At 40.6% G+C, this 27,288-nt stretch overlaps 1 protein-coding gene across 3 annotated transcripts in view; it reads left to right on the top strand.

Moving 5' to 3' along the window:
- The first annotated feature begins 8,721 nt into the window (after positions 1-8,721).
- unc5db (unc-5 netrin receptor Db) overlaps positions 8,722-27,288 on the top strand; it is a 249,586-nt gene continuing 231,019 nt past the window's right edge. For 2 of the 3 annotated variants that reach the window (XM_055011602.1, XM_055011600.1), the window contains exon 1: positions 9,485-9,822. In XM_055011602.1, coding sequence (XP_054867577.1) covers positions 9,738-9,822 — 85 coding nt within the window. In that variant the 5' untranslated portion in view covers positions 9,485-9,737. The other variant, XM_055011601.1, reaches the window with a different exon arrangement.

The following is a 27,288-nucleotide window of genomic DNA, read 5'->3' as shown; positions in this document are numbered from 1 at the left end:
TGAGACTGCTGAAGGTCAGATATCGGAGCCTCGTCCTGGATTTGTTCCCACAGGTCCTCGACCTCCACAGCCTGCTCCACAAACAAACCATTGACTCCATGAACACCAAGGGAATCATCTCGCTCTTTACCAGCAGTGCATCAATTATCAGGTAAATTAAATTGAGCCATATTGTCTCTGTTTCATGTTGCAGATAACGGGAATGTTTTTTAATAATGCCAGCAACAGCACACCAGGTGGGAATCCTGATATTGCTTGTATAATTATATTTTATTGTAGCTTAATAATGTTTTTATTGTTTCTAGTTCAGGGATCGCCAGCCTCTGCAGGCGCCACAGTCAAGATAAGCAATCAATATTAGCAAAAGAGCTGTAAATATATTATTAACCTTTTGTTGTTCTTTTGTAGAAGCATATCTGTACTTCTTTCAGGCAGGAATAATTCCATCTATTGCTTTATATCTCCACAGACCGGCAATTCATTAAGTAACACTCAATGCAAACCTGGTGAGGAAGGGAAGCATCGCCTCACATGGGAGCCTCAGTTATGAGTTTTAAAGGCACAGACACAAAGGGGTGTTTGGTTAAATGTATTTAAACCAGTAGTTTAGTTAAAGATTACAAAATATTACCATACTGTATGATACAAAATGTGTAAAATTTGATGGAAATCACGATTACTAATGTTGTCCTTAACTATGGGATGCACAAAAATCTTAGAAATGTGAGGAAGACCGAGCACACGAACGTTTGAAAACGTCTAATCAAACCAAAGTAAGTGAGAACAGTTGCTCTGGTCGGTGTGTGTGTGACCTTTACAGGAAAATCCTGCTTTTGCTGCTCTGTAGTGGTTGAACTTCTCACTTTCCCTGCAGTCAAGGTGCGAGCTACAGGGAAGCCAGGGGGAACTTGGCTTCTTTTAATAAAGCATGAGCTCCCCTGAAAACATGGCTTGTGAAATTCTGGAGTGTTGGTCTCTAAAATATTGACTAAATCCTATCTTTGCCACGCATTTCTATGTTTCTGTATTTTCATCTGTCTCAGCTTTTAATACAATAATGAATACAAGTGAACTACAATAAGGAAGCCCACAGTCAGTGTGGGTCAAAAGAACAGAATGGTTTATTAAAACCAGGGTCACTAACATCTGTTCTATGAAAGAGGTTAAAGAGTTAAAGCGTTTTGCTGCAGTGGAGGGGCACCCAATGAGCAGGCTAATGCACTGGGAGTATGAAATCCATGGAAAACCAAAGTTACATAAGAAATAAACCCATTTTATCAACAGGAAAAACACCAAAGCTATCAAAAATGCTAGAGTAAACCTAAAATTAGAAAAGCACTCAGAGAGTGTAGTTCTCCTCCAAGGCTGCTCATTCCCCCATATGGCAGAAATGCAGCATTTGTTTAACCCATCATAGAATGTGTCCATTTAATATAGATGTACCCGCAAACACAATGACCTTACGCTGACCACAGGCGTGTGTTATGCATGTGTATGTTATGTACGGATACCGGATCACGTGACCTAAATATGTAGCGGGCGGTGGGAATTGATGGGACTCAGAAACACCCCCACAATTTAATCAGTTGTTCCTTGGATCATTTCTGATGGATAAGTCCTGATAAGTCCTCATTGGTGGATTTGTAGTAGGATCACAATCATGTGATCGTCAGCAGGCAGCTGATGTAGTGTTCACTTGTTGTCATGGTTACAGTGACGCCGTGCTGCTATCTGGCAATGATACAGAAATCCTTAACAAATCCATGGATCCAGACTATAAGCCGCATCACTGCCAAAATCTAATCACTTGGTCCTTGTGTCATTTCTGACATTCCCTGAAAATTTCATCCAAATCCGTTAGTCTGAGTTTGTGTTCAAAATAAGGCTGTTGGCTGAACGTAAATAAAGGCTTTGTGAAACATCAGGAGCTTCACCATTGTCTGGCTGGGGTTTGCTACATTGCATGACCTAAATATGTAGCGGGCAGCGGGAATTGATGGGACTCAGAAACACCCCACAATTTAATCATTTGTTCCTTGTATGATTTCCAACTGATAAATCACAGTCAATTTGTAGTAGGATCCCAATCATGTGATCATCAGCAGGTAAGTGACACAGTGTTCACATCATGGTTACAGTGATGCCGTGCCGGCTGCTATATCTGGCAATGGAAATTCCTTAACAAAGCCGTGGATCCAGACTATAAGCCGCATCACTGCCAAACTCTAATCAGACGGTCCTTGTGTCATTTCTGACCTTCCCTGAAAATTTCATCCACCGATGGTCACATAACTCCGCCGTTCCTTGATGGAGTAATTAAAAACAAAGAAACAAACACACATAAAAAACCAAACAACTAGCACAATATATCATTGGCAGATCCACATTTTCTTATTCAGTCATCAATTTGGAATTTAAAAAAAAAAATCTACCAAATTCCATGTTTACGTAAAATTGCAGCACCTCTGGGTGAATTTCCAGCTCTTTGTTTCCCAGACAATCAAATCAGCCTAATTAAAACCCAGAGTTTGTTTGTGTAGCAGGAATGAAGCTAACACTCCTGAGCTTCATGTTCCTCCTGAGGCGCTCCACCTTCATTGTGCTGATGTCCCCCTACTGCATTCATCACCATGGATTAGACGTGAAGTTAGGTTATTATTGAAGCACGATTCATGTGTGATGGTGATTAATGACTGGCTCACATTAACACAGATACTGGCAAGCATGCTGTTCTCTCCATCTCTACTGACACAACCTTGTGCTTCATATATTGTGTTGTCCAAGGAGTGCCAGGACATCTCTGACATCTCTAGCAGAGCTGCTGTTGCTTCTTAATGATGAAGGGTTCAATACTTGTACCAACTCTTCAGGCAGGCTCAGGACAGTAATAATAGTAATATTATTACTCCTAAATGGACAAAAAGCACTGAAGTATCTTCTGGAGGAAGCTTGAAAATAGTTTCCAGCTTGTGACTCCATCTTGCAGTCCATTATCCACTTCTTCTTCTGTGTGTCCATGACTCAAAGCAGAGTAACAACAAAGTGAAATCTTTCAATCAGTGAGGAGCTCAGGTATAGTTTTCAATGCTAGGTTTACATGTCGGTTTTGTTTTCACTCGTTGGTAGATCAGGTTCAGGTAAATATTGTTCTGGTTTAAAATACACCCTGTCAGGTTTCAGGGCACTGGGGTGATAAGTCCTGCTCCATTTAATGTATGATTTGAGAATGAGCAACAGTTGGAAAGCAATACAATAAATGGCAGAGAGGTGTTGATTAAATATGTCTTTGTTATACATCACAAACGGAAGAGGAGAGAAGACAGGAAGGACATTCCCTTCATGTATAATGCAGTTTAGTTGCATAAGAGCATCAGTTTTGGGAGACAAATTAATCCCTGTGGACTTTTCCACAGCAAATGATGACCTTTTCTTGACCTTTTTCAAAGAGCCTTTGTTGCCTAAAATGCATAACCATGGAAAAGTTGCATAATGTAGTAGTTATGTGGTTATTAGTGGTTATTGTGTTGCAGGACTGGATATTATAGCAGGAAAAGAGTGTGTTGCTGGTGAACATATCACTGCTTTGTTCAAGTTCAAAATATTTGGTAATATTTGAAAATATCTGCTAAATATGTTCATTGATGTTCCTTCATTACAAAATGTTATCCAGCTTCACACATTTTTCTTTTTCTTTCCAAACTAGCAGTTTAGCGTCCACGTGTAACATCTAGTAGACGATTTAATTAGGAGCCTCGGCTTTCTTCGGTTGTCTGACTGTTATCATGGCAACATGGTTATTAGTTCACATTTAGCTGGGAATGGGATGGCAAAATGTCTAATATGAAATACTATTTAGATTGTTTCACAGAACACACAGGCTCAGTGACCAGAACTGCAGTTTTCCTCTGAGTGCAGTGCTTTAACATGACTTTATGCTCTTTGGTCATACTTTAGTTTCCAGGAAGAAAAACACGACACTGTTTGACAGTGACATTTTTGATAATGTTCAGAAACCCAATGAACATTTTGTGCTTTCTGTAAAACATATTAGTCACTGCTGTACATCACCATGATTTTTGGAAGGCAGGTTGACCCCGGCAGTGGAGTTACAGTGGAACTAAAACTATTAAACACAGTAATCCCACTGCTGCTCTCCAGTCAAGTACAGTTGAAATAGTTGTGTACCATTCTTTCAGCTCTCTCCATCCATGAAAACAAAGGGCTGCCCACTTTGTTTTATCTGCATGGCTGGATGTACTTATCTGGTTGTTCTCCCAGTCATTTTAAATCAAAAGCTACAAGAGTCACGAGTGCTCCGTCCAGAACAGGCTGTTATGAAAGTGGTCAGCACAGACAGAGGTTGTTTTATGAAGTTCTAAGTTCAGTAAAATCTGATTCATTGTAAGTGTGGTCCTCTTCTACTCAGCACCTCCTCAATACTATGTTTAATACTAAGAATGTTACTGACCATTGGGACAGATGGATGCAGATTTACAACTGAAATTTCTTAGTGTGTGTAAACACAGTTTTACTTGATTTTTGCACAGTAGTAGGCTTTTTTTGTAGGAAGCAACTGTGGACTTTATCAGCAGAAACTATGAATGAATCAAACAAATTTTACTAGCAATGGGGATACTAAAGCTGTGATTTTGAAAGCTCTGTCACCAACTGATATTTCAGATGTTTACAGATGATTCATTTTAAAACAGCCGCTCCGGAAAAGGGTCACAGATAGAAACTGTGTGGCTGCATAAGTTATATCATCCTGGATGTGGGCCAAAGCTGCATATCAGGGATGAAAAATGAGAATCTCAGCAGCTAGGCACTTAAAATGTATTAAAATGAAGTGGTACCCAAGCACCCTGCAGGGTTAGCCCTCATGATCCAACAAATAGCCACAACATTAAAACCACTGACAGGTGAAGTGAATAACATCCCGTTAAAATGCGACGTTCTGCTGGGAAACCATCTACACACTGCTGCAGACCAACCCAGTGTTCCCCAGCAAGACAGTGTCCCACCACACAGCGACAGAGTGACAGAGAGTTGTATGGGGAAGGATAGGGAGTCTGGAGTTTATCCCAGCTGACTGAGGATGAAGACAGGGGACACCTGGACAGGTAACAGTCTATCACAGGGCTACATATAGAGACAAACAATCACACTCACATTCACACCTACAGACAATTTAGAATCACCAATTAACCTCATCATGTTTCTGGACTGTGGGAGGAAGCTGGAGAACCTGGAGAAAAGCCACACATGTACAGGAGAACATGGAGACTCCATGCAGGAAGATCCCAGGAAGGCCGGGACACGAACCGGGGATCTTCTAGCTGTGAGGCAACGTTGCTAACCACTAAGCCCCAAGTTTAACTAGCATGATGCTATTGAGTTTTGCTGGAGATGCCAAAGGGTGAATTTCTCCGAACAAAATAAAGAACCACAAAAACCAGTTAACGATACTTGAAAATGGTATGTTACCATCTCATTTCCCACAGCACTGAGCTGGACAACATTTTCAGCATCGTGGCCAAACTGTTTCACAACTTCTGTGACTAAAGAGAAGGACCAAACCAGGCAAAAATCATCAGACTTTCCTCGAACACTTGATAATGTAAAAACGCAGTTTGCTAATTGTGGAGCAACAAGACATCATGTACTCTGGTTGCTGGTTTGATGCCACTAAAGCATGCTGATGCATATCCTAAATGGACATAAGTGAACCCTTTAGATTAGTGAGGAGTCCAGGTGTAGTTCCCAATGCTAGGTTTAGAACAATGATGTTCAGGGCAACTCTGAGGCATGGCTGAGATATTAAGTCTATTAATGCAAGGTTTTATGCTGAGTGACATTATTCTAAATAAGCAATTTCTTATTTTATTACTTTTTAAAAAATATATGAATTCAAGGAAGTACAGTGGTGAAAAAAAGCTTTCAGACACCCTTAAAATTTTACACAATCTCAAATGCTATAATGAAATATTTGTGGAAAAAATCTTTTTTTGTGTTTCTAAAGGTGTGGCTGCATTACACAGACACAAACAAATACAAATTATATATTTTTGTTTATTGTTTACAAGAAAAACCAAACTAAGTTCTCAACACTGTGGGTATCAAAGTCAACAGATAACAGAGAATGTGTTCAAAACTGAACAAAAAATAAATCAACCATAACATCATCAGATTAATATTTAGCTCTCCTGCCATGTATCCTCAAACCATGCTACTGCCTCCACCATGCTTGACAGTAGGTCCTGTCCAAGCTGGAGATAATGCTTCTCCTGGCCTTCTGCGTAACTTCACATTAGCAGGAGGAAGATGAAGCTGGAAACTGGACTCATCTGACCACAGAATCTTCTTCCACTTCCTGTCTGTCCAGTTCTTGGGGCTAACCTCTGTCTCTCATTGGTCAGGAGCTTCTTGACAGCCTTGTAGGACCTTCAGCCATGATCTAAAAGTTGGATGGAACACTGGACACCAGTTTGGTTTGACCACTGCTGCTGAAGCTGTCAGTCAGTGGTTTTCCTGTGGATCAGGATGCAGTCATTTCTTGCTGAAGAAACCTTTGGACGTCCAGATCTTGGTTTGTCTTCCAAGCTGTTGATTGGTCTGTATTTCTGCAGAGTGGATCCAACAGCTGAAGGACTGCATCTGCACTTCCTGGATATCTGGTGGCAGCTGGACCTTTCTTGGCTGAGAATCTGGATCTTCAGGTGTGTTTCCTGCGTTAGGTTCCTTGTTTTATCCATTTTTGTCTCTGAAGAACTTTCAAATGTGTTACTTTATACAGACACGAAGTACGGCAACAAAAACTTAATTAAACTTAAATAAAAAGGACAACCTTCACTAGTGGATCGTTGGAACCAAAATGACCCAATACTCAACATTTCTGAGGTATTTTTATGGAACCGATTTTAAGTTTTTAACGACTTTTTAGGATTTGTTTAGTATTCTGGCTGTGACTGGACTAAAAGAAATTACACTTGAAGACCTAAGAGTGATTCTTAATGTGATATTTCACAAATGATGGGCTGTCTGAAAGCTTTTTCTACCACTGTAACTTAAATCCAATATGGAGGTTAAAATAACATTTTCATAAATACACAGACACATTTTCACAATGCATGAAATATGAAATTTTAGTCACTGAAATGTCTGATATGTTCCTGTCAAAGCAACATATCAGCAACAGGAAACTTTGAGGTTTTGGTATTTTATAGTTGTTCACATCTAAATTTCAGCTACCAATCAGTGATGAGCTCAGTCGATCTGAAAAATAATTGTGACAGATAAAGTCAAATATTAAAGTACAGATATAATAAAATATATCAATTCCAGTTTGATCATTCAGATGCAGTGAAGATTTCCTGCCTCACAGTATCTCATTTTCTTCATATCCACAAATTGAAATTTACAGCCATTCCATACACAGATTCCTGCTGGTCACACTGATTACAGAACCTCACTTCTGTGTCAGATGAGAGTGAGAACATAATTGAATGCAGAATATGTTGAACGCAGAATCAGGTCAAGAACTTCCTGACAAACAGCCTGAGCTCTGCTTGACGGAGGGGAAGCTTGCCAGAGATATTCCCAACATCAGCAGCAGAGTTGCTGAAATTTCTGACAGAAAAGCAAAGATTATGAACAGAAAGTAATGTGGGTGGCTTTTTGAAAGTGTTGATTTGCAGTTATTGTTGGAGTGAGCCAAGCAGCTATATAAATGCTTAATGGTGGACAAACCGTGTGTGTTTTTCTTAAGGAATGTGCAGTGAAAAGGTGAGGGGAGCTGCATTTTACCGTCTATGAATTATTATGAAACAAGAACATTATAGATGTCCTGCTTTGTTTAGTTTCTGCATGTGTCAGAGGACAAACATGTAAGATGGTAGATATACTCTACTGTTCAGAAGTTTGGGGTCACCCAGACAATTCCATGTTTCCCATGAAAACTCACACTTTTATCCATGTGCTAACATAACTGCACAAGGGTTTTCTAATCATCAATGAGCCTTTCAACACCATTAGCTAACACAATGTAGCATTAGAACACAGGAGTGATGGTTGCTGGAAATGTTCCTCTGTACCTCTATGGAGATATTCCATTAAAAATCAGCCGTTTCCAGTTAGAATAGTCATTTACCACATTAACAATGTCTACACTGGAATTATCATTCATTTAAGGGTATCTTCATTGAAACAAACTGCTTATCTTTCACAAATAAGCACATTTCTAAGTGACCCCAAACTTTTGAACAGTAGTGTGGTTTTAACCATTTCTTGACAGAGAATTACATCTCCTGGTTAATCATGCAGTCACTAAACTCCCTTTCAGACATGCACTCCTTTTCATTCACGGATCTGACTGTCAGCTTCATGTCTGAATGAACACCCTGCTCACTTTTCTACAAAAGCTACAGGGTCAGACCTGCAACATTTTCACATCACTTTGAACACAGCAGAAGTCTGAGCTGACATTAATGGATGGACATGCATAAACTGACAATGTACCCACGTAGGATATTGTTCTGTAAAGTGTTGTTTTAAAAAAATGTAAGATTCATCTATTTACTTATTTACCTTTATTCAACCAGGTAAGTTAGTTGAGAACCAATTCTTATTTCAATAACAAATGAATGAAGATGTGATTTTTAAAAAATTTTATTTTAGCTTTAATCAAAACTGTACGTTAGAGCTAAAACCACTGTTGAGCTGAATCTCAGGACATGGGACCTAAAAAACTACACTTCCCAGAATGCACTGGTAGCAGCAAGGAGGGACCTGACACCTGGTGCTTGACACCTGATCAGTGATCACTGATTGAGAGCACCTGGGAAGGACACGGGGGAGCTCAGCCAGTCTGGCAAACGATCTTCAGAAGAGAGACACGAGGAAAGAACAAAGAAGAGCCAAGTCCACTCATGGATTCAGTCCAAAGACGCCAATGGTTGGTGAAATGTTTATTTGCTTTTTTTTTTTTTTTTGGTTATTTGAAATGTTTCTTTATATGACCAAGTGTATGTTAACTGCACTGTATGATTGGTTGATTTAAATGGTTAAGTGACTAATATGTCAAATTTTTGGTTCTGTGTTTGATGGTATGAACGGTGTTTCTCTGTCTTTAAAGAAAAAAAACCCAAAGGGTAACATTAAGGGATGAATAAGATCTATCGGTGTGTGTCAGTGCTTCCCTTTGGCTTAAATTTATCAGATTTTAATGGAAGCAGGACATGCAGGCTGCATGGTTGGATGAAATGAACTCTATGCCTCATGTCTTATTCTGTTCTTTGGCCATTATTCCCAGCATTCCCCGTCGTCCCTGTTCCTGATCCATCCTGGGCTACAGTAGAAGTGCTGCTGGAGAGATCAGGCCTGCGTGTCGCCTACCACTCGGTCTCCTCCTCTCTGCCTTTCTCCCTCTGCCATTGGTTAGCACGAGGCAGGCTCCGGGATGATGATGCCTGGAAAGGGAGGTAAACTCGGAGCGCACGTCTCTCCCGCTGCGCACACACGCACAGCAAAAGTCAAGTGAAGATGCTTCTGCCCTTTCGATCAACAGTCCAGCCCGCAAGCCACTCACTTCTTCTGCTGCTTCTCCTCCTACCAGAGCGCCAAACTGTCCCCTTCCCTGGTTTACAGGAGGAACTGGTCCAGCTCGGAGGAGGCGAGAGGAGGCACCAGGGACCCGGAGTCCGGCTCCTCTGTAGCGGATCCGCGGAGAGCTACGCGTCGGTATGAGTGCGCTGACTAAAGGACGTTACCTCTTCATCCCGGGCCTCCTGCTCCTCGTTTATTGCACAGCATCCGTGATCTCCAAAGGTAAGAGACGTGTCCGTGTGCGTGCATTGCTACTTTGGGTGTCACTGCGCTGGGAACGCTCTCCCCGGCTTGGTACTAAACATTTTCCTTGTGCCATCCTCCTGGTTACGCACCACTTGTCACGATTGTACAGATCTTGGTAATTGGTCAGGGTTTGCAAACGCATCCCCGCGCACATCGCGTCCAGGTTCCAGCTGTTTTTGATTCATCCTCGGACTTTGTCACTGTTTCAGTCCGCTCCCTCCAATGCGCAGCGGAGCTCTGCTGCTGATTCACCACAGACACAGCTCAGCCTGGCAACTTCCCACATTGTTTCTCCTTTTTCAAATCCCTCTCAAATCGATGCTAATTGTCCCGTTTCTACACCGTTTTGAGTCTTTAATGAATCCATCATCACGACCGCGCTGCGTCCAGAAGCAGCTTTAACGCAGCTCTCTGTGCAACAGGCATGTCACCATCTCCTCTGAGTTACCAGCGCTGCTGCTTCTAAACCATCTTCTGCCTCATAGATGTAATATATATAAACTGGACACAGTGTCAGGGAAAATAAAGAGGTGTGGAAGGCGGCTTGTGCAGGGTGCTGGGTGAATGTGTGCTGAAATCATGCACAAATAAAGAAAAACACACTGACGCACCGAAATACGCTTTTTTTGTGTGTGGAAAGGGCAGAAGAGGCGGGTTTCGGCTGGTACTATGCACTTTAGAAGGAGGTTTAAATCTGCATAGTTGACAAAAAATAGAAATAAAATACTGAAGATGTTTTAGATGAAATTTGGCTGAATGAGAGGTGTTTGTGCCAAGTGGAGATCCTGGTGAATGATGGAAACCCGCCTCTGCCTGCTAGAGTATCGTAACAGAGAAGACATTCAAGAAGCACGATTGATTTAGACCCCAGATCGAATTTTCTGTTTTGTTCAATGCAGAGACTTTTCTGGAGCTGCGATTTTAGTGATTTTAAGAAGCTGCACTGCAGTTTGAATCAAATATCACAGCTAACTCCGGCAGAATCTGCCTTCCAGTCATGTGGTTCTGCTTGAAAAATTCTTCATCAGTCTCCCACAACTCAGTATGTTCCTCACTTTACCGCCTGCAGCAGCGAACACATTCTCCAGATTCTGGTGAGTGTAGGTTGTAGGTGAGCATGGACAGAGATCTGAATCTGATCTGGTTCCATGGAGCCACTCTAAACTCACTGTATGGCAGCTGATGGAGCTGAACCCAATGCAGTAATAAATGAACGATACAGCATCCTGACTGCTGAACATCCCTGTGCAAAGTCTCCGTCTTTGTCATCTTATAGATCCTACTGTTTTCTGGGTATATTGTGAGGAAATGGTGATAAGTCATGTTAACAAATAAAGAAAAAAAACATGCTGAAACAACGGAGAGAAATGACATGAGCACGTTGAATCTCCTTGCATCCCTTACCATCTGGTTGCATAATTATATTTATGAGCTACAAGAAGTTAAAAGGAACTTCAGTGCTTTATGATTGCACCTTTACAAAGCTGAATAATAGAATGACCAGAATGGAAGCAGCAGGATATACTGATGTTCTGTAAACTCCAAAAACACTGTCCTGTAATTCCCATAATACGAGCTGATAGGATCTTTCATTAGACGCTTCTTTCTCAACAGTGGGTCACAAAATAAGGGTTAACTGATGATGCTGTCAGGAGATATCTGGGCTCAATCTGACATGTCTAGTTGGTTGTGCCTCATGACTGCTGACTTTTCTCCTGTAACCCCACTGGTAGTCTCCTAGTGAACAAAAACTGATGATACGAGCACGTTGCTCCATACAAATATACAGCTTTTCTCATGTGTTTTTGCTTAAAATCAAGGAAAGAAAAGAAAAAAAAAGAGCAGAATTACTAATGCAGTCGCCGAGTTTGAACCCCTGCGAGGTAAAGTGCATCAGTAAACTGAGCTCTTGTTCTCCTGTGATGTTCTGTACCAAAGGAGTCATCATCAAAGAGCTGACAGAGGCAGAAGATCTGAAACCTGCGGGTCCTCTCTTCTCTGGACGTCGTGTTTGTTCACACGACAGATTCAATTATGGCTGTAATCAGACTTTAGATTTATCACACCAACAAAGTGTGTTGATGTGTAGCCGAATAAAACCGACTATCATAAACAATTACTGTCAATATTGATTGTTTCTTTATTGAACAGGGTTTTTTTGTGTGAAAAATGCTCATTTATGTGACCAGTAGTATTAAACTCACAGATATTCAGAGTAATATCACATGTTGAGAGGCTGAAATCAGACAATGCTGTTAAAATGCTTCTACTGGCTTGTCGGGTGTGAAAATAGTTGCCTGTTAATTGACCTTGAATGCTTGACGAGTGTCCGTGGCACTCAGAGTGGCATCTAGTGCTGTCTTCAGCTCTTCAAATGCAGACCCAGTGCCTTCCGTGTTGCCATTTCCCTGCACGTCACATCACTCTCCAGCCCATAAATGTAACGACAGGTGTCACACGGACATTTTCCCACAAGGTTGACTCTGTGAACCAAACAGCGGCGACCGGCAGCGGTCCGGCAGCCAAAGTGGGGCTCGATAGCACTAGCTCGTTCCCAGCAAGATTTAAGCTCTTAAGGATCAATGGCTGATGTTCACAGGCCCCCGTTGGCTGGGAACAAGACTCACGCGAAGGGTCACGAAGGAGGGCTCCTCCATGTGAAACACGGTTCCCTGGGGGGAACTTTAAAAGGCTTTTCAGCTGTCTCACAACTCTACTTAAACACATAGAGGGTATTTCAAGATGCAGCTTCCTCAGTCACGATGTTGCTTCCATATATTTTACCGTCCAAAAGTTTGGAGTCATTTCATGTTTAATGTTTTCCACTTTTATCCATGTGTCAACATAATTGCACAAGGGTTTTCTAATCATCAATGAGCCTTTCAACACCATTAGCTAACACAATGTAGCATTAGAACACAGGAGTGATGGTTGCTGGAAATGTTCCTCTGTACCCCTATGGAGATATTCCATTAAAAATCAGCCATTTCCAGCTAGAATAGTCATTTACCACATTAACAATGTCTAGACTGGATTCATCATTCATTTAATGTTATCTTCATTGAAAAAAATGCTTTTCTTTCAACAATAATGACGTTTCTAAGTGACCCTAAACTTTTGAATGGTGGTGTAGATAAGGATTCAGTTGTTGGCGTGTATTTACATCCTAACAAAGCTCTACTTAGACATGCAAAAGGCTCTCTGACTGCACTGATACGTAATATCCCTCATAACCAGGCTTCTGATCAGACTCCTGTTGATTTGATTTCACATGCAGGCGCATTTATGTGGGACTTTGTGATTAATAATTTATTTGATGTGTGATTTAGCAGGAGATGGTTGTGTATAGAATAAGAAGAGTAATGAGCAAGGGGATTATCTGATATTTGATTGGGGATTGCTGAAGTCATCCAGTTCATTGGTTAGCAATTCAACATATGCCGCTGTAAGTTCTGGTAATGCTCTCTATGGTTACAAGAATATGTTTTGAGATTAGAGTATGGCGCTGCTCGTGTTTGCCTGCTGGAAAGAGTCAGACTCTGCACGTGTGCTGGGGCCCTTGGTGGTCACCTTGTTTGATAAACATTAGCAGCAAACAGCATCTCCCCCGCTCCACAGATGCACAATCGTGTCAAGTCTCGCCAAAGTAACCGTCGCCCCATGGCATGAGATGCTGCGTCTATCTGTTATCTGTCGCTGCAACCTCATCTGACATGTGGACTTGTCGATTCTCCCCAGGCTTCACTTCAACCTTGACCTTGTGCTGCAGATTGTGCGTGTCCGTCCTTGCTTTTCAGGTTGGGCATTAAAAAACAGAAAGACAGCAGAGTGCAAAGGATACACAGAACCGTGGCTACTTTTGTTTTCTCGAAAAAAAAAAATAAAAATCTCAAGGTTTTTTTTTTTTTTTTTATTTTGCTGTGCACAAGGCTTTCATGAAAACAGACAAAGGTCAAATCTGTTATTTTCCCTCAGAGAAAGTAAAGGGGCTCTTTTATTTTCCCTGCCGATCCCAGAATGAATCATCATAGTCAGGCTGCCTTGGGTGACAACGTGCGCAGTTCAGTGCCCAGATTTACATTTAAATGAAACCAAATGGCTGTACATTCAGAAATGATATACAGTAATGATGATGGTAATAAAAGCAAAGTCCTCCTTCATATTAGACCAGCTCCTGCTTGGAATTGCTGTCATTTGGGGACTTTGCAGGTACAGTCGGTGAGTTATGTCTTTGCTATGTCAAGACTATTACCTTCACATTTCAATGAGTGGATTCATCAGCATGCTGCCTAAGAGGCTTAATGTAGTCAGCAATCAACCCCACAGCTCACTGGGTTCCTCTGTCCACTGGGTGACTGAATGGTACCGAGATATTCAACCTTTTCCAGCTTCTGCATGTCATATGTACTTGTAGGTAGCGCTGTAGTCAAGATCACCTAAACAGAGACAAAGTCATGACCAGAGTGTACCGCAACAAGACCAAGGCTTTGGGTCTTAGACTGAGATAAGTCCGATTAATAATGCGATCAATTCTCAGGTGTGCCTTGGACCTTCAAAAAGTAATCACAATATCAATACAGATCTCAAGCTCTGCAATGCCATTGGTTCATGCTTTTTCACAAAGCCCCTATGGGGTTCAGCTTGTCTTATAGCATGGTTCTGTGTAGGCGGGGTCCTCTGCAGATGTCATTATATAAAAATATAAGAATGGATGAGCCATCCATGACGTCACCAATAGGTTTCCTGAAGGGCAGTGTTGAAGCTTGGTGTGATGGCTCTGGCTGTCAGTATCTACCTACCTACTCATCTGTTATGGCCAGTATGTATAACTGTTAGTCTTAAAACAGTTTAACCCAGGAAGTTATATGAATATCGTCCTCCTCACAGGTATCATCAATGAGGAAACTATCTATAGACACCACATTTGGTTTTGTACTGGGTTGCAAACATGCTTATTTCTGCTGTAAAGTTGTCCTCTTTATCATGGGGTTTTATGGGGATCGACTCAGTTTTGGATCATGTCTCAAGTGGCCATTTGAGGAACTGCAGTTTTTGGCACATTTGCTGTATTCCTCATCCCTGGTGGATGCTGCGTAGAACTAACTAGAAAATGTGTTTATGGATGACACAGCAGAGTCACCTTGTCATGGCGTATTCTTTTGATCAACATGGCAAGCATTAAAGTTGCCCCAATTCATATTTTTGTGTTGCTAATGTAACTAGTAATGATATGTGAGGGGCGTTTCTCATAGTGACACATCTATGCTAAAATAATCACCCACTTCTGTTTTTCTCTTCGCTTTGCAAATAATTGCCGCTTCTTTTAATTCACTGGTTTGGTAAAAAAATACATTCCATTGTAGGGGATGGTTCTCAATGTTCTATAAAGTATGAACGGCTCCTCGGTTTTATTGTAGTTATTTGGTTATTTGGCAGCAAATAGAAAAATTAGTTGAGCTGTAGTAACGAAAGATATTCTGTTACGAATCTGGTCTATAAAGGATGAGAAAACTGTGAGAAATTGTCATCTAGCAATACATCGTTCTACCTGAAAAACAATCCTGAACCCCAACATATTGAATGTATTTTAATGGAAGGGACCCAGCAATACTGCAAATTCTTACAACTAACTTTTTTGATGAAATGTCACTTTAAGAGATGATCAAATAAAAATAAAACTAGGCGGGTTGTTTGGAGCACCACGTATGATGCTTAAAGGAACTTTTTTTATTGCTCTTTGAGGCACCTCGGTGCGTTCTTTAAAGAACTATTTTAAGAAATGGTGCTGTAAAGAAGCTAAAAACAGTTGTTTTGTGGCATCACTGTGAAGAACCATTGTTGGTTCCAATTAGCACCTTTATGAATGTGCTAGTAGCTTCTGATAAAAACTCTATGCTAACTCTAACAGCTCTAATTGGCAAACCAAGCTAGCATCTTGCTAATGAACATACTTTTATTTATTTTTTATTCAGCCTTTATTTATACAGGTAATCTCAAGACAGACCTGGAGCTGCTTAGCTGAAGAGCCAGTTAGTTCCTCCTGGCAGCTGCTGGAAGCCAATCTAAAGCTAAGAGAAGAGTGAAAATTGGGGTTGTCAGGATGCCAAACATGAATGCTGCCACTAAGCACCTATTTTGTTGTCTGAAATAATGGGACAGATATGGCACTACTGGCTTGTTTAGACAAAATAACAACCCCTATTACATTTGGCTTGCATATTTAGCAAACAATAAATGAAATGAAGGTTTACTTACTGAAGAGGTCTCATTGAAAGCTGCAGAAACGGCTACTACAGACATGGACATGGAGGCTTCATTATCAAAGAAATCTGTAGATGTCACTTTTGGCATTGGGGAAATCACAGTTTTCTACGGTTTTACAAACTGAATGATTAACTAGTGAAGAGAATGTTGTGCATATGAATAAATAATGAAATTAATTGCTGCTCCACAGCACTGCACATAGTGATGAGATAAATCATAAATCAAACTAAAGACATCAGAAGAATCACAAGTAACACCAAACACGACATTTTAGTGATCTATACATGCTCCCTTTTGCTCCTTAACTTTCAACTTTGCCATTTCCTTAAGAATCAGAGCGCTGTTAGATTTCCTCTAAAATGCTTGAGTCATGATGGCCTAATCTGTCCTGGACGAACACTGTCTCCTCTGTCCCGCTTAATCTGACTGGATGGCAATCAGGACAGGGCGAGAAGGCCTGCTCAGTCACAGTGCTAAATCATGAAACAAAGCTGCAGATACCCTTCATCCATCTCCGTCCACAGATTCAATCAGCTGTGCTCTTAGAGCCACATGTCTTCATTCCAGGCCTGTCTAGACCGTGGCCGAGTAGGTTTCTTTTAAAATATTGCAGTCTTTGTATGAGATGTGAGTAACACGCAGGAACACAGATTGTTTTTTTTTTTCTTATTTGTTTTTTTAGTCTGTATTGGATTTTTATTTTGTCTGTTTTGTTTTTCAGCACTTGCAAAAGGACTCCCTGCGGGTGAAAAACACTTGGGATTAGATGTGGTGGGCGAAGGACTCACTGCTGTGTACTGTACTTTATACAAACACACACATTCAAATTAAGAGGAGCAATGAGCGGAAAACAGTTTGTCTGTATTGTTAGGTTTACATGTAGCTAGCAGATATCTAAAGGAAAGAGTTTGCATTGTAAACGGGAACATTAATGCATCATAAATAGTAGATAACAGATGTGTAAAAGAATAACCTTGTTTTGTACAGCCATCTTCACACATCTGTAAGAGCAAATGAAGGGATATCCAGATATATAACCCATATCTATCCACTGAATGCCTCTTTGTTTATGTACGATTTGAAGATTCCTACATGTGCTCTAAATAAACATATTTATTGCTGCAAACTGTAATTAATCACACTTGTGATGCAATTACTCTCAAGCATCAGCACAAGTAGCACGTCGTCTTTATGAAAAAGCAGCAGCGATGTGTGCTTTTCACATTCAGTCGCCTGTGCTGCGGAGTAAACGCTGGCACCACATTCATGCAGAAATACATTCCAAATTTAGAGGTGTGAGGTGGAACAGGCTTCATGAACTTCTCCATATCTGTGTTTACAGATGGTGTGCACCAGATGAGCTTTTTACAAGGCTACTTTATGATAGCGTCCTATTTAGCAAACCTCCAAGCAGCCATAAGGCCGACTGGGTGATGTGTACGTGTGAATATGTGTGCATGCACACACAGGCACAGTTTGGAAAACCACACACATGCCTGATTAAATTTTATTTATATTACATTGCTGGCCATTTTTTGATAGAATCAGAGTGTGAGCGTCTGTAGAATTAGAGTCAAGTGAAAAGCGAAGCTTCATCTCTTATCAAGTCAGAGAGAATTCAATATTGTTATCGAAAAACATGTCGCGTTGATGTATGGGTCGCGGCTGAAATCTATGTCAGCCGATCTCAAGTAAATGGCCTTTTGAATGACTGGAGCTTCTAAGTGAATCCTTCACAGTCCACCCACTGGAACCAAAGTAAAGGAGTGTGATTACTGTGTATATTGCATGTCCCCAACCACCTTTAGCTTTTATTAACCATGTCAGAAGGGCCAAACACATTAGATCCAATCTAGGTCTGTTGGTTGGTCTATTACTTTGATCCAGTCTGAAATATCTTAACAACTAAAAGGTGGCATAATTTGAAATTTAATAGACATTATGTTTCTCAGAGTTGGAATCTGAATGGCTTTCCCAGTGAAACATCTAAATATTGATTTGATGGACATTCCTGGTTCTGAGGTGATGTATTTGAATGATGTTGGTGTGTGCTGCAGCAGGGAACAGCACCAGTTTCCTCTGATCCTACCAGCTCATCCAGGCTGCAGCTATCCACCAAGTATAATCTGAGGAAACGGCAACAGCCTGACACAACTAATTTAGCTAGGTTTGCTAACTACTGGCATAAATGTTGTGGATGGTCTCAGACTGGATAATGAGACTGTTCTTCATTGATTTGTCTGTTTTCTGCTGGTGACAGAGCCTCTCTTTAGTTCCTGTGGTTGTCATGGTCGCAGTGAGCTGAAAAAAGTTGAACCATTATGAGCTCTGAATAGCTAAGAGCTGCGTGTTCACAAACCATCGTGTTTGAAAGCGATGAAGGCAGCAACTGTCGACATATTTCAACAGAAGTGAGATGAATCACCTTGAACCTCGTTACAGACTTGCTTTCCTGAACTGTAATCTTTTTAGTGACACACAAAGTTTTATCTGGCACCATTATCAAGTCAAAATGTACGTTCTTTTTCACAATTCAGCTTTAGCTCATATTAACATTCTCATGGAGATAATTATCATCGTAAGCATACCTCCTAAACGTCAGTGTTAGGGCAGCCTCTAATGACTTTTTCTATCAGTGTAAACGATTTATCTCCTTCCAAAAAACTAAACTCATTTTATTTTGACAAGCTATATGTTATTGCTATCTGTAATATTCGTGTATATCATATGTACAAAATACAAAGGTTCACAGATGCAAGTGCACAACTGTCGGCCTAAACTGAAAACTCCAACATGACAGAGTCAGATAAAAATGGTCTGTTAAGTGTGTAGTACCACTTGCACAAAGACCAAGTGATTAGATTTTGGCAGTGATGCAGCTTATAGTCTGGATCCATGGATTTGTTAAAGATTTCTGTATCATTGCGAGATAGTGGCACGGCGTCACTGTAACCATGACAACAAGTGAACACTATGTCAGCTGCTTGCTGATGATCACATGATTGTGATCCTACTATAAATCCATCGCTGAGGACTTTTCAGGACTTATCCATCAGAAATGATCCAAGGAACAACTGATTAAATTGTGGGGGTGTTTCTGAGTCCCATCAATTCCCACCAGCCGCTACATATTTAGGTCACGTGATTCGGTATCTGTACATAATGTACACCTGCATAACACACGCCTGTGCTCTGTGTGAGGTCATTTTGTTTGTGGGTACATCTATATTAAATGGACACATTCTATGTTGCTGTGATTTCTGATCATCAATAACTAATAAACAAATGCTGCATTTCTGACATATGGGGAATGAACAGCCTTGGAGGAGTACTGTGCTCTCTGAGTGATTTTCTCGTTAAGTATGTAGCATGTAAACTTCCAAGTTTCTATCAAAGTGAAAACGTTCATTTTGTGTATTGAAGAAAAACATTTTATTCTAATGAACTGCAGTCAAAACATACTGGTTAAAAATATTAATGTTAATTGTTGTCATTGATTATGCCGTCGAATCAGCATGTTGTATTTCTCACTGTGGGCATGTTAGCATGCTAGCTTCAGCATTTAGCCCAGAGCACTTTTGGGCCAAATATCACATTCATGTCATGTCAAAGTTGCAGTCCTTACCAGTGTCTAACCTATAAACAACATTCCCACATACACTGAAGTAATAATGATGACGGGGCAGATCAGTCTTTTCTACAAGCTGTGATATTTCTGCTTCAGAGCTGATGACAGAAAAGCTTGAAAGTCGTAAACATGTGAATCTTTCCCATCATCACCTTCCCTCCCTTCACTCTTGTTGTGTTTGCACTGTATCTATAATTCTGCCTTTATTTTTGCCCTTTCAGCTCCTTTTCACCTCCAGTAATATGCTGATGTGAGCGTTTGTGGCTCTGCTGTTATCGACGTGTTACATTAAGGCCTGTTGGAGACGCAGAGACTAAAGGCAGAGAGTGAAGGGCAGGAGTTTCTTTAACTAAGAAAGCAGTCAGGATGGTAACCCAGTAATGTGAGTGGGCTCAAGTGAAGGGCCAGTACTTGTAGAAAAACCTCTCCAATGCATAGATCACAGGCATTTTTCTCGGACGCCTGATGTATGGCCTTTGATATGCCAGCCCTGATGGTTCTCTGCTGTTGCTGTACCTACTTTCATGGCCTTGGGTCAGCTGTTCAAACATGTCCTCTGTTGATCCATGGTGCAGCAGCAGGCCTAGCGGGACGGTACAGCGCTGAAGGACACGTTGTGATGAATGGACTGCCGAGCGCCGGTCCCAGCTCGCTGTGTCCTGTCCTGCCTGGAGGACCTCTCGGTGTTGCTGCTGGCCACATGTTACTCAGTGGAGCGTGCTGTTTATGAGCAGTGGTCGACACACACAGGTGCTGCAGAAAAGGCCAGGGAAAGGCTTTAATATTAGTATTTATCTTTACAGAAGAGAAGATGCATGATGCATTACCCCAATGATAACCCGCGATGGAAATGGTGTGGATAAACAGTTCAGATAAGATCTTATTTCCTCCTCAAATGTTGTTATTTTAAAGCCCTTGTGTGATTATTTAATAGTGTAATAGCAAATGAGGCCATCGTGGTTTCTGTGTTTTAGTGAGGACAGACAGTGCTTCTTTCTGCAGAGGTGGAAAACTTGAATAAGTAGCAATTATCCAATTATTTATAAAGAGGAACAGATGTACTGTAGTGCTGAACTGATTAGTTGATTAATCCATTTTGAATTAAATATAATTAAAGTGCCACAATATGTTCCCTGTCCAGCTTTTTAAATGCTGCTGCTTCTACTGCTATTGGATGTCTCTGGGCTGGAAAGGCTTCTGGACAGAATAAGACATAACCCTGAGCTCTGCTGAATTGTGATGGCATCTTTTACATTTCCTGGCTTTTTGTAAAAGTTAATCAGCTTGTGAGTAGCTGCTTTGTTCATCTGGTTCATTTATTAAAAGTTAGGTCTGTAACGAAATGACATCAGGAGAACTCACTTTCATGAATGCATTACTGTTTAAACACAACATATTTTTCTTTTCCTTTTAGTTTTATATCAATTATAGTATTAGATTAAATTTATATACTTGAATCACACATCAAGGCAAACAGCATTGGTAGGAGATAATAATCGGAATTGCAAAAAAATAGATTTTTGTAGGAACATTAGTTGATATCTTTGTGTTATTGAAACGACAAAAGGCAGAAGTCAGCTCCAAAGTCACAGCACCTGGTCAGTGTGCAGATACTTGACTTATCTTCACAAAAGGCTGCATTCAGGGGCATTTTTGATGTAACAGCTTAATAATTAGCTTTATAATTGCGTAACTGTGATTGCAACCCATCAAGTACATATTAAGGTGAGCTCCAAACTCCAGCACTAACAGCAGACACCATCAGACCAACACACACTGCAGCACTTTGGACCACTTCAACCTAAGAAAATAACTCTGCTGATGCTGCCTGCTTTATTTTGAAGGTTCTGCACCCCCACAGGGTTTTAAATGAAAATCACCCCCATGTTTTTGCACTTTAATTTAAAAGAAACTAAAAATCAAGAATCAGTTGTGAATAAAACCATGACAGGACGAAACCCTCCCAAAATGATGATCTTAGAAATAACTATTCGGCGAATCTGTGCATGAACGGAACAAAGACTTTATGCACAGGTATCTAATTATAAATCATTGAATTAATCATTAAATTATTATGAGGATAATATAGAAAAAGTTACAGTTAATGATTAGTGCACATGACAATTGTTAGTAAAATCTGTTATAGTGTAAAAGTCACCAAAATGGTCGGCTAATACTTATGATGTATTCACAGACTTTATCAACACCCATGGTAAAGAGTTAAACTATAACACGCCTGAGTAGCACGATGCCAGCATGTACCTGTCCTACAGAACACTGTCACCTTGTCTGCCTGGTGTTTCACATGGCTGTACTTTCATTTTTCAGCACTGCAGGCTCACACAGCTTTAAACAGCAGATTGATACTCATACGCATCCTTTTTATGACAAATCCATGCTATTTTAGCTGAAAATATTCTGTCCTGCACCTTTAAACAGGTAGATGCTTGCATCCTTTCAACTTTACTGTAATAAAAAGTTACTATATATTTATACATTTGTAAATACTTTGCAATATACACATCGTCAAAGTGACACAGGCGTAGAAAACATAATTGAAAATCCTGTGAAGTGTATTGCAGCGTGGCTTCAAACACTAAAAGATTCATCTCCAAATACATTTAGTCACTCAGCTGCAGCTCCACAGTGGGACCAAGTGAGTGCAACGTCTTAGCATCAAGCAGCTTTGAAAACGCCAATCTGATCTGCAAATAATTTACTCCACTAACTCGGTCTAATTGTTGCATAAACATTGCTAACAGAGCAGTATTTGTCACACGTGGATTAGCCTACACAGTGGAGGGGCACAGTGCTACTGACTGACCTGAATGTGGATGATTATACAAGGCTGTGATTGCTCCAAATATTTTGGTGAATTCATTTTAATTTAAAGCAAACCTCTCAGCAGATTAATTGGTGGTGGTGGTGGTAGAGCCTAATAGCTTAATTTTGATCTGATGAAATGTCTGCATCTTTGATGAGATGGTAGAGATGGAGTGATGAGCAGCATGTCCTGTGCATTTACTGACAGTGACGGCTGCTTAATGAACGATTTGAGGAAAATATCTGATTGGGAGAGAATATTTGATTTTTCTGACAGACGTGATTTCAATTTGATTTTCGATTTTTATGAAATTGTTTTTGTAGTAAAGCTTCAGTTTAATATTCACTGTGTAATAGATGTGCAGCTACTTGAACAGATTTAGGTGAATGTTGACTGTGCTGCGCCTTTTTGTCCATGTAGACTTGCTGTAGTTAATTTTTTTTTCACTGAATAAAGTCTAGAAGCAAAGAGAGTGCTGGCCTCTCCTCACTGGCCACCTGTTCAGGTTAGAACAGACTTTAAGATGCTGCTGCAAACTTTTAAAACTGTAAATGAAATTGCCCCATTGTACCTATCCAGTCTGGTGAACCTATATGTCCCCATAGCCCAGACCCCTGTGTTCCCAGGGGACCCAAAGGTCCATAGAAAGACAGTTGCTGCTTTATCTTTCTGGAAGTCTACCTGCTGAAATCAGACAGGCATATTCCACTGATGGGTTTAAAACAGCTGAAGACCCACTGGTTTACTGCTACATATGAGTCTTAAACTGTTTGTTTTACTGATGTCCTTTTATTGTTTCAGTATGTTTGTATATGTTTGTGGATTTCTTATGTTTTCATTGTTTTTATCTCTATGTACAGCACTTTGAAAGCAAAGTGTTTTATAAATAAATGTATTTTTATTCTTAAACTGTTATTTTTCAGTCCACATTCATTTTTACCTCTGCTGAACCCTGAAATACCATATGTATTAAAGTAGTTCTTACATTTTATGTTAAACTTACCTGTGATTTTCTTTTGAAAAAGTTCATGGCTCATTTGGGAAACTTAAAAAAAGGGGGCGACGCTAATGCGCTAGCCTGTCTATAGGGTTTTTCATGTTAAGTTAGCATTAAGCTAATCTCATGTTTTCTGTACGTCCCTAATTGATGCTAATTTGAGCACATATCTGTGTTGTACATGCTAATTAATGACTCAACGTTTGTTGATGTGAAAGAAACAGGCAAACACTCTGTAACCTTTTATTTTTCTTCTTTCTGTATTGCAGTTTCACAGTGTTTCTGACAATAAATATCTTACACTTACGTGCTGACTGTAGGATGTTTATTGAAGGACTTTAACAATCTGCCAAGCTAGAAATCAGCTCTAGATGCTAGTCGGGGAAAAATAATAGATGTAAAGCGTGATGGAGCATGAACACATGAGGTGCCTTCAAAAGTGTCACAAGGGGGATGGCATGAATTTGTAAAACCACTGACAGGACAGTTTAAACTCTGGGTCAGATGCTGCCAAACAGAAGGTGTAGCTGTCAGATAATGTTAGATAATGAGACTGGACCTATGTCAGTCCAGAAACCACAGTGTACATGTCGAAACTGCAGACTGTACATTGATCAGCGACCAGCATACACAACCTCAGAAAAGTATGAGTCACAACAATAGTCTCATGATCTTTGGCGATGTCGATTTATTTTTTTTTTCTTTGTACTGAATTGAATTTGATTAATTGTTCAGTCCTGTTGGTTAATGGTCAGTGACAGTTGTCCAGAGAAGAGTAACTTTAACATGCACAAAAAGGGAACTTTTCACCATCCTGGATAATGGTTGACTGCAGTCACTTCTGTCTGTGATCTGAAGCAGCTGAATGGATGTCTTGCTGTGAATTTAATAGTCGCTTCAGAAGGAAAAAGACTCACTCCAGCTCACCGATGCAGGCTCTCAGTTTATGTTGTGTCATCCTGGTTGTGAGAGTTGAATTCAGCTGATGTCTGTAGATGCTAGTGGAGCAGATGAGAACAGTAGTAGTAGTGGTAATGTAGAAGTGAGAAACCCATTCTGCTCTATCTGTGCTCAAACTGCCTGCCTGCTAAGTGAATGTACAGTACAGACTGTAAGTGTTGGGCATTTATACATCGATCAGCCATAACATTCTGACCACTGACAGCTGAAGTGAATAACACTGATTATCTCTTCATCATGGCTCCTAGGTTGAATATATTATGTTAGAAGCAGGAAAAAAAGGGCAAATGTAAAGATTTGAGTGCGTTTAACAAGGACCAAATGGTGATGACTGGAGGACTGGGTCAGAACATCTCCAGAACTGCAGCTCTTGTGGGGTGTTCCTGGTCTGCAGTGGTCAGGATCTATCAGAAGTGGTCCAAGGAAGGAACAGTGGTGAACCACCCACACCTTCAGGGTCTAGTGGAGTCCAGATACCACAGCACACCTTCAGGGTCTAGTAGAGTCCAGATACCACAGCACACCTTCAGGGTCTAGTAGAGTCCAGATACCACAGCACACCTTCAGGGTCTAGTAGAGTCCAGACACCACAGCACACCTTCAGGAATCCAGTGGACTACATGCCTTGATGGGTCAGGACTGTTTTGGCAGCAAAATGGGACCAACACAGTGTTAGGCAGGTGGTCATAATGTTCTACCTGATTGATGCATATATCTTCCACACAGTTCTTTTCATGTTGATGTGAACCAGTTCATTATGTAGTATCCACTGTTTTACATCACAGAATGCATACATATGTATATATACAGTTGACCTTGTTCACCTATTGTGTGCAAAATTTCCATACTGTGTTATTTAAATTGTGCATCAAACCCCAGGTTAAACAAACAAACAAACAAACAAAAACATTTTTTGGCCACAGTTGATAAAGTACCTTAGACTGCAGTAGTCTTACAGTAAGGTGTGCTATCCTGCACTGGTGGGCTTGTCTGCTTCCGGATTTCAGAAGTGGACCAAAGTGGTAGTTTTTTTGGATTATGACGTGAGAAATACGCAGAGCAGCTCTGAACCTGTCTTTATTTTAGATTGCACAATGGGGAGTTTAAAAGTTTTCTCAGGAGTTTCCAGAGGGGTGAGTCATGCTGGATAACCCTGATTTGCATAAAGTAGACCTCAACTTTAGGCAAATGAGGACCTGCAGAAATGACATCCTGTCTCTCGAGACGCAGCGTGGAGCTACCAGAATGCATTACACGCCTGCTTACACAGACAATGAATGGGAAGCGTGGAAATGATAAATCGTGTGGACACCTACCATGAGACATCTTTGACAAGACAGCAGTAATTGACGCCTTGGAGAACAGGTTATAATTACATGCACATGTTTAGAGTTCCCTCACAATATGTCAGTCCTCCACCTATTGCTTTACCTCTCTTTACAAACTGCAGCTCGACAGATGAGCAGCAGAGATATGTAGCCTCGCTGTCTCTCAGCACAAAAAGGGTACTTTAATGATTATCACTGTGACACGTAGTCTTACAATGGATGTGAGTCTAATTACATGCAGGGCTTGTATGTGTGCAGTGAGCTGATGTTGTCTAAGTGTTCTACTGATGCTACTGTAGCTATGAACTGCAGGATGCTTTTGGCAACAAATCTGTTATCTGTGGGTTTATGTCATGTGTAGCTCTTGCTGTTTTAGCTAATGTAATCAGAGGAGCGGTGGTCACAGTGCAGCTACTGTATCCAGAGCATCACTGAATCAACTATAACCATATGACCACATAACCATATCCAGAGCAGCAGCTTCAGCCAGACAGCTGCATGCTGTCACAGCTCATCATTTCAGGAAGAGGATGAAGCAATTAACATCTTTTCTTTCTACTGAATACAGTGTTTTTCTAAGCTGGCAGTGTATTTGAACTGGGCCAACACACTACAGATGTGGATCAACATGTGGCTTTTGGAAATGTGAGGACACTCAGATTTACCTCTTAATAGTAACTTTACTGTTTTCCCACAAGTTGCTTTATTTTTAAATAAGTAAAATCACCACATATTATTTCAAATTAGCTAAAGAGTGAAAAAGCTGTAATTTTATGTGAAGACAGGACCTTTGTGATGCTGCTCCCAGAGCTTATCTGTTATACACAGGTACATTTATTCTATGAATAAAAGAATGTTTCACCACGTTCAGGTTTTGGACAATGGTCAGTGACCTCAAAGGTATAAGTCAATCACTACATTTATATCTAGAAAAGCACTCAGAGAGCACAGTCCTCCTTCAAGGCTGCTCATTCCCCCATATGGCATTGTCAGAAATGCAGATTTAAAAAAAAAAATAAATGCAGCATTTGTTTATTAGTAATTGATGATCAGAAATCACAGTACTATAGAATGCGTCAATTTAATATAGATGTGCCCACAAACAAAATGACCTTATGCTGATCACAGGCGTGTGTTATGCATGTGTACGTTATGTACAGATACCGAATCACGTGACCTAAATATGTAGCGGGCAGCGGGAATTGATGGGACCCAGAAACACCCCCACAATTTAATCAGTTGTTCCTTTGATCATTTCTGATGGATAAGTCCTGATAAGTCCTCAGCAGTGGATTTGTAGTAGGATCACAATCATGTGATCATCAGCAGGCAGCTGATGTAGAGTTCACTTGTTGTCATGGTTACAGTGACGCCGTGCCGCTATCTAGCAATGATAGAGAAATTTTTAACAAATTCGTGGATCCAGACTATAAGCTGCCAA

This window comes from Amphiprion ocellaris, chromosome 6 (assembly GCF_022539595.1).
Source record: "Amphiprion ocellaris isolate individual 3 ecotype Okinawa chromosome 6, ASM2253959v1, whole genome shotgun sequence".
In the NCBI taxonomy this organism is placed as follows: domain Eukaryota; kingdom Metazoa; phylum Chordata; class Actinopteri; family Pomacentridae; genus Amphiprion; species Amphiprion ocellaris.
The sequence above is the reverse complement of the archived record's forward strand: the minus strand, read 5'-3'. Positions and strand labels throughout refer to the sequence as shown.